Source organism: Pelecanus crispus, chromosome 1 (assembly GCF_030463565.1).
Source record: "Pelecanus crispus isolate bPelCri1 chromosome 1, bPelCri1.pri, whole genome shotgun sequence".
Lineage (NCBI taxonomy): Eukaryota > Metazoa > Chordata > Aves > Pelecaniformes > Pelecanidae > Pelecanus > Pelecanus crispus.
Window position 1 is genome coordinate 180,789,920 of NC_134643.1, and position 15,773 is coordinate 180,805,692.

The 15,773-nt window shown below is 41.9% G+C and overlaps 1 protein-coding gene across 2 annotated transcripts in view; it reads left to right on the forward strand.

Annotated features, from left to right (window-relative positions):
• KLF12 (KLF transcription factor 12) overlaps nucleotides 1–15,773 on the forward strand; it is a 142,704-nt gene that overhangs the window by 44,949 nt on the left and 81,982 nt on the right. For both annotated transcript variants that reach the window (XM_075722236.1, XM_075722228.1), the window contains exon 2: nucleotides 10,654–11,197. In XM_075722236.1, the coding sequence (XP_075578351.1) occupies nucleotides 10,654–11,197 (544 nt within the window). The remainder of the gene's footprint in view (nucleotides 1–10,653; nucleotides 11,198–15,773) is intronic.

The window sequence follows — 15,773 nt, forward strand, 5'->3', positions numbered from 1 at the left end:
TTTCAAATAATGACAGTTGTTACAGATACACATGGCAGGCTTTACTTTAGAGCATGAAAATTATTGTGAATAATGATAGATTTTGTTCTATGCAGTTTATATTCAGTACCCTTAAAAACCAGAAAGAATAAAATAATATAAATAGGGCTTCATGGTTAGAATGCGTGTAATTTTTTATTGAGCATTGCAATGTTTTAGCTCGAATGTTGTAACTCTAAACTTTGATATTTTAGTACTGGAAAAAGTCTTGAGATTCTCCCCCAACATTTTCCCTTCTGTAAAGTGGAAGTAGTCTCTATTATCCCCCTCTAAAGGAGATTTCTGAAGACTAACCAGTTTGCAATTATCAGCAACTGGTTATTATTGCCTTAGGATAAGAACTGAAACAAGGAAGTCTTCACAGTCAGCTCCAGAGTGTTGCATTAAATGGTCTGTACCTGAGTGTGTGTGTGCTGGTCCATGTATGGTGTCAACAGGTTGTCCATCTCATAATCCATATCCTATCTCAGCCTTTAATTCTAATTTTTATAATATAAATAAAGACTCAGAAAAGGTGCACAGAGAGGGTTAGTTTTTTTATTCTTGGTCTTTTCTTCTGTAACAGTAAGTACTGTGACACACCAGGTCAGTGAGGTGAATCAAAATCCATTCCAGAGGCATTAAAAACTAATTTTCCAAATATACATATTCATAGTTTATCTAAGAGCACATTCGCTGTTGGGGGAAAAAGTCAAAAATAGCCGTCCCAATCCTCCCTTCCCAAAAGCTGTGTGAAAAGAACATTAGTAAGCCTGAAAGATGAAGCAATCTGCCTTTGGGCAGCGTTAGGAAGAGGGCTGTCTGCGCTAACTTTGATCAGACCCTGTGGCGGGCAATTACTGCAATATGCATTTCTTGTCTTCATTTTTTGTGGACGGGTGTTGTGGAGGGACAGGATGTTTCACCAGCGGGTTTCAGGGATATCTGCTGACAGCAGAGGAATGGTGAACCTCAGCGGCTTCGGGTCCCGTGCCAGGCGCTAGCAGGGCGTTTTGCTTTATTTGGCACAAACCCTTTTGTCTGGTCACTCCAAGCTTGACTCGTCTCCTCTCCTCCGGGGTGGGACGCTCTTCCTCACATCCAGCCAAGCCCTGCAGCCTTCCCAGCCAACCCCACCACCCAGGGATATGGGCACCATCCTTCCCACCCTCGTCTTCATCTCATGGTCCCAGTCCCATGCATCCCAGTTGCATCTGGGGTGGCATTAGGTGACCTAATGGCTTGCTTAGGATTTAAAATGCTTAATTTCCTTAATTCACAGACTCACCCCCCATGACCCCTTGGAGCCCCAGTCTATCCCGGCCTTCCCAGCCAGGACTCGCTATCAGTTTCCTCTCTCGGACGGTGCCAGACCCAATCTCTGCATTTGGTCTGCCTCTGTAGGGCTTTTTTCCAGGCAGTGTTATTCTTCTCCTACCAAATTTGGCTCTTTTTCCTTCTTCGAGGTCAGCTGATGTCCTCCTCGGCACTGCCCAGTCCCAGAGGAAGGGCGGCAGTGGGAAGCAGGAGGAGGACTTCAGGGAGTTAGAGGTGAGCTCGTTGTGTCCAGTTTAACAAGCCTGGAGTAGAGCGACCCGTGCTCGGAGGATGAGATGTTTTGGCTGTACAAATTCAGGCTGTGGACCCTCAGTGCCAGCGAATGGCACTGGGCATGTTTGTTTTGCTAGGACAGACAGCTAGTTCTGGGCTAGGTGTCCTGGAAGTCTGTTCAAGGAGCAGACACTGGAAAGTGCTATTTTTAGTACAAACTTACTTAAACTTTTTCTTTCTGAAGTGAACTTTTTTTTTCTCCCCCCAAACCACTGAAACGCTTAATTTCAGTCACACCTAGCTATACTTAGTTCTACTCATTGTATTTATTTAGTAAAGAAAAGCGTGTCGAAACTGAGATGTAATCTCAATTGAGAGATCAGAAGAACAAAATGAACTTCAGCTGCAGCTTGAAGGACAGTAAACAGAAGGAAGAGGTTCATTTAGGAAAATGGATCCTCCTGGTGGAAATTAAGATTAACAAAGACAAGTAGAGAGAGGGAAACCCAGTTGCAGTTTATGGATAACATATTAGATGTGAGTTTCAAGCATGGCACCTCCACCACCACTCCTGACGTATTTATCAGGTAGCTGTAGAATTGTTGAAGTAGTTCATGGGTATCTTCATACCTCAGAGGATGTGTGAGCAAGACTGAGTAATGAGGAATAATTGAAAAGAATTAACTGCCCAGACTTTTATGTCTTTTTCACACTAGTTGTATTTACCGGGTGCACAGAGTCCTCTTGTGGTATCTGGCACTGCTTGCCCAAGGAGTAATGACTTGAAGTGCAAGATCAGTTTTGGAGTGCTGAGCTCCAAGGATGGTGGGGTCATGGCTGAGTTTTGCCTCGAGCTGGGCAACAGCTTGCAGGTGGTTAAAAGGTATAAATAACAGTTTCATGCATTATTTGTCATGTATTTTACCTCCCTTTAACAATTCTTCACAGATCTGCCATTTGTTCAGAAATTATTCTCAAATCTAAAATGGATTAGTACAAGGAATACAAATACATTATCAGTATTTTTAATATGCTTAAGCAAGTAATATTGCAAGCAACATTTTACAATACTGTTGTTCCACACCTTTGTTAAACTCATTTCTCTTGAAGAGTTGCGTCATAGCGATGGGAGTAAATCAGTTTCTTTCAACATATTCTTCCTTTGATAGAGCATTCTAGTAACACTACTCAAATATAAATAATACATTCATGCCGAACAGCTAGTTTTCTGAATGTGTTAATGATTTAGGGATTGAGGGGGCAGGTTTTGTTGCTTTTCAAAAAAATCACAGCAGGCCCACGTAGAGTTTGAGATACTGAGAATTTGGCCTCATGTTCAAGAGATGTATCATTTTTACATTTAATGTACCAGACGGTATAGGGGCCAATTAGTTTATTGGGCTGTAGAAGTCTGTAATCACTTGTTCTCCTTCTGTGCCATTGGAGAAACCCTTCGGTAAATGGGTCAGTTTTGGGACAGGAGTGTTAAATGCCAAATAACCTTAATGCTTACTCTGTCTTTGCAAATGTATTATTTAAAAATAAGTCATTTTACACTGTATCTGCGTTCATTGTTAAACATATTTAAAAACTAAGGTTGTTTCCATAGGGATCTCCTTTCATTTTGAAGCATGTTTCCCCAGTCCTAGTTTGAGCTGTTACTAAAGGTTGCAGCACATGGTACTTCTTTATTGTTGAAGTGTAGTTATGGAATAACACCATAGCGTGACTGTTCAGGACAAGTTACAAGATCATTTTTACAGCCTTGGAGCTTGAATTTTGCTTGTCTATGCATGAATGGTTGGTTTGAATTTGGTGTCCCCAGCTCTTAGTTAATTCTGTTTTATTTTGGGGCATCTTCTGTAGGTTCTACACATTTAGCAACACTCTGCTAACAGAGGCCACCTGCACCTCATAGCATGTGCTGAGTTTCTTTTGCCTCTTCAGACTCACAAAGAGAATAGAAATTTTATTTTTAGGTCTTGAGAGTTGGAAACATCCACTTTGAAATCAAACATCCAAGTGTTATGCAGAGATAATGATACATTAAATGAATCATGAGTACTTTAAAGTGGGTATCTCTCAGTCTCTCCTGTTGAATCGATTCCAATTTGTTTAAATGCATTTTCACTGAACCTCTTTTTATTTTAATGACTCCTGAACTCTACCCTCTGTCTTTCTTGGTGCCAACTGGTGCCTTTTAGAAAAGCTTCAGTGGGAGTTGTTGTAAGAAAGTCTTACTCAACCTTACTTGGGAGTGCCATCTCTTGAGGATCTCTCTTCTTCCTTGGAAGACAAATTTAACCTTGACCCTGAGCAACCGTTTTCTTGAAAACTGATAGTAAGCCAGTTTTTAATTTATGCTTCCAGAAAAAAAAAGAAAAAAGAGAAAGATCCAGCTGCCTTGTATTTTGCTTTCTTCTTCAGTGTGACCTCCTGCATTTGTCCAACAAATCTGAGCTGAGCAGTTCTGTCAGCCTGGGAAAGCCTGCAGCAGCAGCCTCGAGCAAAAAGGCACAAATGCCTGTTCGCTTGGTGCTTTTGCATTCGGAAACAGATTTTTGAGTATTTTGTTCAGTTTTGGTTCTCAGCTATCTATGTGTTTGCCCTTCTGATTTTATACAGCCGTCTGTTACCATTGTACTGGTGTACCCCTCATGTACAGATTAATATTGATAGCCGCATCTCAAAGTGAGCACAGTTGAGTCTCAAATGTCTCTTCTTTTCAGGGGAATAGCAGAGTGTTTCAGCTAGAGGTTGTTTAGTTCTTTTTTTTTTTTTTTTTTTTTTTTTGCAGGTTGTATTACTTCCCCTTTTTCTTAGAGCATTTTGTTCACTTTGATTGAAGTGGCGATTTTTGGGTGGAAGCATGTGAGTATTGTGAATGTAATTTCTCATGACAGGAGGGTGTTTTCAAAAACACCTCTTCCTGTAATGTTAAAGAGAGTTCACTCCTAGATTAGCAAGATAAACCGAAAAAGACTCTGAATGAAGGGCTGGGTATTTGGGCCATAACTTACAGCAGTCTTTGAAGTGCCCAAGTTGCTACTTACCCAAGCTAGCCCTGTGCCAACCTTTCATACCTTGCAAGTGCCTGGTTGGGGCATGACAGGACAAAACCTATATAGGCTTCATGGCAAGCACCTGCAGAATTGCAATTTTGAGGGGATGAGCTTTCTACCCTTATCTACAGGACACATTTAGGAAAATATTCTGGTTTAATTATAAAAACCAAATTGCATACCAAAGATGAACACACCATATCCTAAACCCAATCCACCTGCGTGCCTGTCTAATGGCATTAGGGTTGTAAGCACATCTGTGTGCTATGCAGAAGCAAAATTACTTCTCCTAGAGCAAGTGCTTTTTGTCATCTCAAACCTAGCATGTGTTTCTTTTACTGTGAAGTGTTACTGTAAGCTGCAGGATATTCCTGGTTGTTTAGATTTCACCCTCCAAGCATGATGATCAGAGCTGAAAGCTGCTCTAGCTGGGCGCAGTTCTGCCCTGCCTGCCCAGAAGACTGCATGCCTGCACCGCCGAGCCTTGGCGTTTTGGTATGGCAGTGGCAATGACATGGTTAAAATTGTGGGTAGCTTTTCAAAAGGAGTATGATTTTTCTCATCTCGCTTTCCTTTAACTCTGACAAACCAAAATCATCCTGCCTGAAATTTCTCCTGTCGGAGCAGAATGAGGTGGGGCAGCACAATGACAACCAAGAAAGGGGTTTGTGTGATTTGACTGAAGAGTTAATCGTTTAGCAAGTTATTTTTTAACTTCCTGTCCTCAAAGCCAGCTTATTTTATAAATGCTAAATTTAGTCTGTTCGGTTTCTGTCATCAAGGACAGCTTTTTTGGTATGCTTTCTTACAAATTGTATGACCTTGGGAGATTTCTGCCAGAGAGGAAGAACACTTTAAAAGCTGACAACTGATTGTTGGAGGTTTGTAAACTCCGTTGTGTGGGAGCAATAAAACTCCACAAAGGCATAAAGACTCACTGAAGCTTAGTACCTTGTGAAGTTGATGAACTGCATCAGTTTGTCAGGATGAGTTGCTGAAGACAAAATGATCTTTGCTTTTTTCACTGGTCTTAACCTCAGCTGTGTGGAAACTATGAGCTCTTCATGGCTTGGTTATGGATGGGAGACACTGCTGGTACACAGAGAAGGTTGCCATGAGTAAAATAAAAGAGTGAAAAGGGGCTGTTGCAAAATTTACCCTGAACTAAGTTAAAAGGAGGTGGAGTTCAGGGGGCTGGAAGGAAGATGAAGTAGAACTGTGCAGGAAAGGATGGCCATCCAGCAGATAACACATTATCAGCTGTAACTTCACCATGCTTCGCTCAGGGTCTTGTGGCTGGTTGTGTGCTGGCTGGTTGTTTTTCCATAACGGCCGGGGAAACGGGCAGTAAGGAATGCTTTTTTACACAGCCAAAAAGAGCTTTGTGAATAGGGAAATCACGTGTTATGTTTCTGGCGGCGTTTATTAATGGCAAGCTAATGAACAGAGCACTGCAGAGAATATTGGTGTACAGCTTTAAAGGGCAGGCACAAAAAGCATGAGCCAAGAACACTGACTAGTAGAGGCTGCGGCTTTATTAAAAAGCCTTTTCTAGCAGGGAGCCATCGTAACCTGCCTTCCAGTTCTGTTTCAGCCTGGATTTGAGTGGATGGTGGACAGCATAAGGATGTGACGGCGGTGTTGCAGAGAGAGGCGTTGCTGAGATTTGCCTCCAAGTCCCAGCTGGAGGCAGGGCTGAAGCTGTCCCTCTCCTTTCTACCGGCGGGCAGGAGCAGTGAGATGAGGGAAGCTGCGTGGAGCTGTACCCCCTCGTGTTGTATTCCCATGGTCTGGGCTGGCGTCCAAGGCAGCCCGGTGGGTTACAGGGACCTCAGGCTGATCCCTTTCTAACCCACCAAACGCTCTGGAAGCTGACAAGCTCTCAGCAGAGTTTAGACCCCTAAAACCAAAACGAAGTTTGCAAAACCAATACGGACACTTTTGGGAGTCAGATGGGGAAAACCTGTTTCAGATGCCCAAACTAGCAATCAGCTGAGCCCACACCACCACAAGAAGCCTAGTTTACTAGATGAGGATGGAAAAGCAGGAATAGAGAGGCAGGAGAAAAAACACACAACCATTTGTTTTTCATCCAATTGACTTTATGAGCTGACAGAGAATGGGTGAAGGTATACCTCTGAATATCCCAGCCATAGTGTTGTGATCCTCTCAATTAGAAAAGACATGGTTCCGTTAAATAAAACTAATGGCAACACTCATCGTCTAGGGAAATGAACAGTTAATTCTTGGTTAATAACATTCTGGGGAGATGCTAAGAAATAGTGTGCTGAGAACTTAGCCATCCCTTTTGGCTTCATTGCTTCTCTTTGTCACATAGTTCCTAATTCTGGAATAGTCATCATCGTTGGGAAAGGTTTGCATATACCATCCATTTTCAAAAAATAATGATAATTTAATGTTCAACGTTTTGGTTCAAATACAGTTTAAATAGAGCTTTGGCAGCTTAGATAAAATCTGAGGTCATGGAGAGACATCTATACCACTTGTAGGTCACTGTAAGGGAGCACGAGTTGTTGGGGTAGACCTTTGTTCACCACCAGAACAAAATATAACACTTGTTTACAATTTTTATCTTAAGTACGGGATGTACAAACCTGTTTTGATAAGGATCCTGCTGTCTTTCGTAACGTTGACTGACATCGGTCACAGCCTGAATTTACCAAAGAAAGGGCATTCTTAGTCTAAGAGTTTTGGCAGGGAAAGGAGGTCATTGAAGGGCATAGCAGTTTTCATCCTGTTTGGAGAAATTCATTAAGGGATTGTAAAGGTTTTGAGTTTAGTTTCACTACTGAAGACTGAAATAATAATATCAACTGTATTGCCGTAGCACATAGAGATTTAACGGCCCCTCCAGCAGCTCTGGACAAGAAGAGGGTACATACTGAAAGGTAGATGCAATATAAGGAATGTACAGTACAAAAGTAAATGCAGAAGAGCTATTAAAAGAGAAAGTGATTTGTATGATAGACTGCAGTTACATGATACTTTTTTTTTTTTATTCCCAAAAGACTAAGTGTAATTACTACAGTAAAACAAAGGCCTGTTCTTAGCACAGTCTAGAAAAATCTGTAAGTCGTGACCTGTGCTTTGTCTCAAAGACCATTGACTCTATCCATGGAACAAGTACTTTTTGTGGCATCAGCTACAGAAGAGTTTGGGGTTCTTCCTTACTCTTCCTGTAAAGGACCTGATGCTGCTCACTGCAAAGGCAGCTGGGACTTTGGGGCAGCCTGCGCTTGGTTTGGTGATGGACTGCTTTTGAGGTCCATGTGAATCCCTTCTGTCCAGTCTCAGAAGCATCCCAGAAGTCAGAAGACTCCTGGGAACAGTTTGATGTGCATACGCTGGGTACATCAAATCCCCGGTGCCCTCAGAGCACGCCAGAGTGCTCTGAAGAGCAAGTGAGGACAGCAACCGCACGGTAATCCATCCTTCGGCTCACAGAGTAACAAGTTGTGCTGCTGAGGCTGGCAGCATTGGGTCAACCTGAAATCTGCCTCTGACACCCAAGGGAAGCCTGGAAGTGCGTCAACATGTAGGATTTCCTCCGTGGCACATTTCTCTGCCCTGTTAATGGAGCTGGCGATCTGTACTGCTTCTAGATGGCCCTTGCCCAGCCATGTGCACAAGGGGATCCCTCATCTCCCTTGTATGTGAGCTGATCCCATTTATCCCCCTTCTCTCAAACATTTAAGACAGAAGATGTTGCCTTCGGCCTCATGAAGATTTGGGTATAGCCTGTGCAGGGTGTCCCTCTCTGCCTTGCCTTCATTCTACCACCAGTCTGTTTAGTTCAGCAGAACCAGTCTGTTTGCCCATTGTATACATGAGACTTGTCAAGATTTGACAAATGAACTACTTATGCCATGTATGTTTATGGATTTGTCTTTACTGTGGCACATACGGTATGCCTAATGCAGAATCTCATTACTGACAATGGCCTGGGTAAGGTGTTTCAGAGGAAGTTACCAGGAATCATCACTGGGCAAGTACAGGCGGTTTTGCTTTCTTGAGGAAGAGGTTTTCATAACCTTGTCACTCGTAGCTGGTTATGCTCTTCGAAAAGTGACCTGTTCTTCACTCCTGTGTTCTTTTTTAGCAGGAGAACTTCCTATTGTCTTTATAAAGGGATTTTTTCCTTTTGTTATTTGTATTACAGCAGAACAGCAGGGTCCAGAGGCTGGATGAATTGGGGTCCCTTTGTTTTAAGTTGATTTGTGTATGAATAGAGGAAGAGACTCACTGTTCCAGAGATGGTCTTGCTTTCAAATGGGGGAAAATGTCAGATCCAAGAACCAGTCTAAATCAGCTGAATAGATGGGATCTACTAGAACATCTTATCTTTCACCATGCCAGGGTTAATATCCACTTAGGCTTTTATTATTACAATTTTTAATATTAGTGTTTCTATTTCCTTTTGCAGTATAACTCCATTCTGTGATGAAATTTGGCTCTGACTCAAAACCAGGAGGGTTCTTCATGAAAATATTTAATATAGTTGATTATAAAAATCCCAAAGTGAATTCACAGCTTGCTTGATTGTTAGCTTATTTAGAGTAGACGAACAAAAATATTTGTGGCTTAAATATTTCTGACAATATTTTTAGATACTTAGTAAATACTATAATCTAGAGATCAAGAGAATGCATTTAGAGCTGCTTAGGTACCATAAAAAGATTGCTTGTTAGAGCTGTATATGGAATAATTGCTCTGGGTCAAGTGAGGTTTGAAGTAGCTTGGCAAATGTTTTTTATTGAGGTTGGTTTTCTGTATTATAGCACGTAACAGGGTGCGTGTGCCTGTAGAGAAGCTCTGCTGCAGTGCAGTGCCATGGAGGTACTTAGCTGAGGAGCTGTGAGCTGTGCTTTGTTTTACTACCAGGTTATTGATGGGCATTTCCTTCCTTGCCTTGCCTATTGAAAATTACTTGAAAAAACATTTTTAAAGAGTAGTTATTAATGATGTACTGTCAAAAAGGAAAGATATATCAAATGAGCTTCTCCAGGGATCTACCTTTGGCCTAGCATTATTCAAAAATTCTATTAACCTCTTTGATGGTGGAAATAAGGAATAAAAGTATAAAAATAGCAGATGGCACCAGTCTAGAATAAATTTAGAACAACCAGCTTTGAAAGTGTTGGTCTAAAGCATAAAATTGTTTTGCGAAGTCAGGAAAATTGTTCTTAATTAGTATGGAAAAATTAAAAAAAAATTATAACAATGGGGAAGGCTACCTAATGTGCTAATTCAGAATAATGAATTGCTGTAGCCATTGCTGCCTGTAACAGGACAACCATACAAACGCCGGGCTCTGTACTGACCTGTAGGTTCATTATCAGTAACCATGCAGAATGCAAGAAGTCAAACGTTGCACTGAAGGACTGTGTTTAACGTAAGGCACCACCTTCTGAAAAGTGGTATGGACAAAACTACAAAGATCACTGCAAAGAGCAAACAAGAGAACTAAGGCTTGTTCTCTTAAAGGTGACTTAGGACAGAACACAGCAGCAAGGTCTGCCTAGTCTAGAAGAAGGTAGACAAGTAGGGGGAAATTACAGTCTTCAAGCATGCAGAAAGTTGTTTGAAAAAAGGTGGTGACCAGTTTTGCTTCATGTCTGTTGGAGGTGACACAAGAGAGTAACGCTGTAGCTTAAAGTTAGATGTTGGGAAGAAAAGTCCTGTGAATACATATAGTGGCTACCTGTGGAGATATTAAAATTTTTGTCACTGATGACTTTGCAAAGAAACAGGGTGATTTTGTACAGTTAATCCTGCCACCTTCTAAGAAACAGGAGTAGAACTTTTTGTTAATATTCTGTCCAAACTGAACATGTCTGTGCTTTCTAGCATGATTTGTCCTTTAAAATTATGAGCTGACACAAGACAAGGAAACAAATCCGGTGGTTTTCATGACCAAGTTGTGTGATGTGCGTTAGCAATTTGGTGTGCAAGTCATCTTTAGCCACATATGTAACTATATCCCTTTGTCCTTCCTCAGCAGTCCCCAAACGTCCACAACTACCCAGATATGGAAGCTGTACCCTTGTTACTAAACAACATGAAGGCAGACCCTGTGGAGGATTCATTATCTACAGACCATTTCCAAACACAGACTGAACCAGTGGACTTGTCAATAAACAAAGCCAGGTCGTCCCCTACAACAGCTTCATCTTCACCGGTTTCCATAACAGCATCAGCCTCCTCCCCTTCTTCTACTTCTACTTCTTCTTCTTCTAGTCGACCAGCTTCATCACCCACAGTAATAACATCGGTATCCTCAGCGGCATCTGTACCATCAGTATTAACTCCAGGTCCTCTTGTGGCCTCTGCGTCTGGTGTTGGAGGCCAGCAGTTTTTGCACATTATCCATCCAGTACCACCTTCAAGTCCCATGAACTTGCAGTCCAACAAAATGAGTCACGTGCACCGTATCCCCGTGGTGGTACAGTCGGTACCTGTTGTCTATACAGCTGTGAGATCACCTGGGAATATGAACAACACTATAGTAGTACCACTGTTGGAGGATGGGAGAAGCCACGTCAAAGGTAAGGTGGAACCAGTTTGTGCATCTGTGGCATCTCTAAAACCGCTCTTGTATGAGGAAAAATGTAACAAAGTTCTAAAACTTACAAACTTACAGGGTCGTTTGCTGAAAAGACACATAACTTCCACTATTGGGAGGAATCTTCAAAAGTCTTATCCCAGATGCTCTTTAAAATAAATAAATGTTTTTAAAATGATTGAGGTCAGCAGGTGTTAGATGCTCAGACAACTCGTGGCAAGTTTTGTCCTGAGAGGAATAGATCCTCCCCAGAAGCTGAAGAAAAAGTTCAATGGAATAATGACAATATATAAAACATCATAGGTGAACATGGAAAACTCACCAGCTGATACAGATTTGGCAAGGGAAAGAATGTCAGAGAGGTTGTTTCCATACAAAGAGAAAGCAATCGCTGGGCTGTAGGAATGTCAGAAGGAAAGGCTTTTGGATGAAAGAGCAGTAGCAGATGCAGAGAGGTAGGTTTTATTAAGCTCAAGGAGTGGCAGTGCATTACTTTGAATTAGGTTTCTTCTTCCAGATTAAACAGCAGAAGGGAAGGAAGCCGCATGGAGTGTATATGTTGGGAATGAGTTTTGCAGACACAGGACCCGAGAGGCACATGGAGGTGTGAAGGGAGGAAGAAAGCACATGCCAGAAGGACAGATGTGCTCTTGGAAAGGTGTCCAAAGAACACAGAAAGGGGAGCTGGAGAGAAAAAAAAAAAAAAATGAGAACATAACAGTTATTGAGGGAGCAAAAACTTGTTAGAGATGGTGACATGATGGGTGGAGGAAGAAAAGAGAAAACAGATGTGCCCAGATACTTTGAAAAGCATAGCTTTATAAAGAAGGCATTAGTGACAGAGATGGGAACATGAGGAAAGGAACGAGAGACTCATTTCAAGGTTCATCGCATGTGAGTGAATAAAATATGGCTAATTCTCCCCTGAAATGCAGTATTGCTTGAGACGGAAAGGGAGGGTACTGACAGATAACCTTACTCTAGGGCTTATGAGACTACAGGGCATTTAGTAATACATCTTATAACATCTCTCGTGTACCTAATTGTATAATGAACGGGTCTCTACAACTAAAAGACCTTTTTTCTTCAACCCTCTTGTCTGTTTTTTATATACTGGCAACTGTGTATTATTCTACAGGACTACAGTGATGGGTCATTCTGATGTTTAGTAGCATTCTGTTGTCCATAAATCTTTGTTTCTCCTCCTGTTCCCTCAGTACCCAAGTGTGGACTGCACGCTCTCAACAGGCTTGGACATAGGAAACGAGCTCACAGCTGATCTGGGGTTTGGTTTAAGCCTCAGAATGATGGTTTAAGGAGTTTTATTGCACTTCATACAGCAACGTAATTTTAGGACTTTGTGCCGTTAGGTCAAGAAATGAATGAAAGCAGAACTTTTCACCATGTTGTCTGGGGAAAAAAAGCAAAAGGAAAGTTTTGGCCCGTATTTTGATTTTGGAGCTTTGAGCCGCACCTGACCTTGAGCTCATCCAGAATTTTTCGTGTTTGTTTTCTTTTCAAACGTGCTAGTTGGCTCTGGTAGTAGTCTCCTCTATAGGAAGCACCTCCTGATCTTGTAAAACTGGAACTTTGCTACCCTGGTTTCGCCAACAAAATTACAGAATTTAATGTGCCATAGGGATTTCAGCCCACGAGCTCCAGGCCTCCTGAGCTGCCCTGACAATATCACCTTTGTGCTATTATTGGCAGAGATCATTAACCAACCCTGCAGCACTTATTAATATACAGCTAAAGAAAAAGAAGGGATTAAGTCTTGTTTAATTTTTTTTTTTTCTCATCAGTTGTACCCATTTTGCTATCACTAATTCTTTTGATATAAATGTTCAGGTTAATTTGAATAAATACAATAGAAGAATAATGGGCAACAGTACACTCCAGGTAGTCATCTTTTGTCAGCTTTCGCTGGAGTGTGTTTTTCTTTCTTTAATGTAAAACAATATAAATAATAAAATGCAATGATGTTGCATAAATTACCTGATTAAATAAATTTCATACGTGCATAGACTGACTTCCCATCAGTGGTCAGTTTTCGTGCTGAAAACAAGAAATAAATGTACACAGATGCCAGCAGGACATTGCTGTCAGATTGAATTGGTTGCTAATCCTCTACCAGCTGAAGGAGAAGTGCAGTTTCAGAATCACCTAGAGTCACTACTTTCAACTTTCACATGAACATTGATCATTTTCAGAAACAAAAAAATACACGTGCTGAAACAAAGTCAATCCACAGATAACATCGGCAGTGTTTTTCCCATAATCTCTGTGTTGTTGCTGGTTTGGGGCTAAATCAGAGACCATGCTGATGATCCAGGGGTGTGACTGGGAAGCACTTAAAGCTATGTTTTACATTAACCTGTATCCAGGTCCTTTTCACTCGAATGAGACTTAGGCACTTTCCTGAACATAGATACTTTCAATGCTAAAATTAATGATAATTATATTAGACTTAAGTTCAGACCTCTCCTGGTTTTCTAGATACAGGTAGTTAGAGGAAAAATGCAAGAAACAGGATATAAAGGTTTTTTCCTTGTTATTCCCATTTTTATTTTCCTCATGCTGAATTTTCCTCTTCCTTCCACGTTTAACTAGAACATTTTTATTTTTAATGCAAAACGTTCTCAGTCCACCACCATCCCTCTAATCCTGTCTCCGGGCGTTCTGCTCAGGTGACTTTCTGCTTCCCCTGATGCTTCCCAGGAACCATGCAGTGCCCCTTCCTCTCTCAGACAAAACTATCCTCCCAGCAGCTGCTTTTCTAGGCAGTTCAAGCAAATACTTCTTTCTTCATGTTCTGTTTGAATTCTCTCTTCCCTCCAGCACAAGAAATCACTACCTCCTCTTCTGTTTCCCCCTCTTTTTCTGTTTTTCCATTTTTTCTAGTCCTTCGCATCTTGCTTTTTCTAGTCCTCCCCATCTTTGAGCGCCAGTGTCAGCAGCTCTGCTTCATCTCTCCCTCCTTGTCTGTTAATATTTCTAACCCATACTGTCATCTCCTCCTCTGCTGCTGCACGTCCTTCTCTGTGGCATCATTCATCCTGGCGTTCCGCGTCGCACCTTCCTTCAGGAGAGTCTCAGATCTCCTTTTCTGCCTCCCAATGTGCTGCTCGTTTCTGCTCTCTGTCCTGCCTCCTCTCTCCTATTTTTTCACTTGTAAGGTTTCCCGTTAAATCAAACCCTTTCTGCAGCATTGAAAACCAGATGGTTTTGCAGAGAATTAGCTCTTGTATTTATGAGCTGTCGGCAGCATCCTGTCAGGTCCTGTGCCATGTGCTACACCCCAAGGGGGGCAACAGGAGCCAGGGGTATCATACTACAAAAGCACCCTTCTGTCATGTTGATGCTTTTTGCAGGATAAAAACCTCTCAGTTTCACCTAGTGTAAATCAAACTCAGGATCGAAGCATTTTTAGGAATTTATTAACGACACATAATTAGAAGGTAATCAGTGGACAATACGTTCAGTATTGGTAATACAACGCTAGCCATTTACAAAATCTTGCTAAATTCCTACAAATTTCTAACACCGTTCTGTAATCCCACAACGCTCACATACGTGCGCACACACACTCAGTTACAAGCAGACTCCCCTGCCAACCACGGACCTTCCCCTTCTGACATCCCCCTGACGCACCCGCTGGGCAGGAGGCACCCCAGGGAGACCCCCCCAAAGCGTGCTGCCCCTGCACCGTCAGCCCAGCTGTGCAAGCTGCCCCCTACAACCTAATCCTCGCGCTATTTCATATGCGCAAAGCGTTGTCACGTGTTAGGGCTGTCGGGCACGGAGGGGACAGGAGCCTGGCACAAGTCCCTGCGGGCACCGCGCGTCCAGGCTGCACCCTCTGCCATCAGCAAAGAGGCGAAGTTCGCTTCTTTCAGTGTTCACCACTGTTGTCTTGTCATCCAAAGCCTTAAAAAGCACTTGAAGAATTTTTTCTCTGTAGAGTAGGTGGTGACCGCTAAATATTATTATACATTAAAGTATTGCAGAGCATTAAAATCCCATGAAAACGTCTCCTTGCCTTTTTTTTTGCCTTTTTATCCCTGTTCAGCAATGGTGAGGATTGCTAAAAGGTGTAATTAGAGGCACAGCAGGTAGCAGCACCTATAGATAAGGTTGCCTGATGCCTTGTCTTCAGTTGCTCAAAGTCTGTCTATATGTTAACCATTGAGGCTAACATTTTCCATGCCACATGTCTGCCTCAGGGTATTTCTTTTTCCTTTTTTTCTTTCTTTTTGAGGAAAGTTTCAAGAAAAAAACTATTCCACTCCTCCTGAGACTGAGTGTAGAGAAAAAAATGTAGCATTTTCCATGTTGAAAAATTTATTCCAGCTTTTTTTGGTGAAAAACTCTAGAACTTCTGTGGTTTTGTGCCATGAACCTCGTTTGGTTTGGACCATTGTCCTTTTTTTGTCTTTATAAGCACTTGTGGAAACCAAGCCAAATTTGGAGATCTGAAAAAAATATGAGTCCCCTTAAAGGATAAAGCAAAAGAAAATATTGTGGCTGGGAAAAGACAAGGAGGAGGTTGGAAGGGGCTG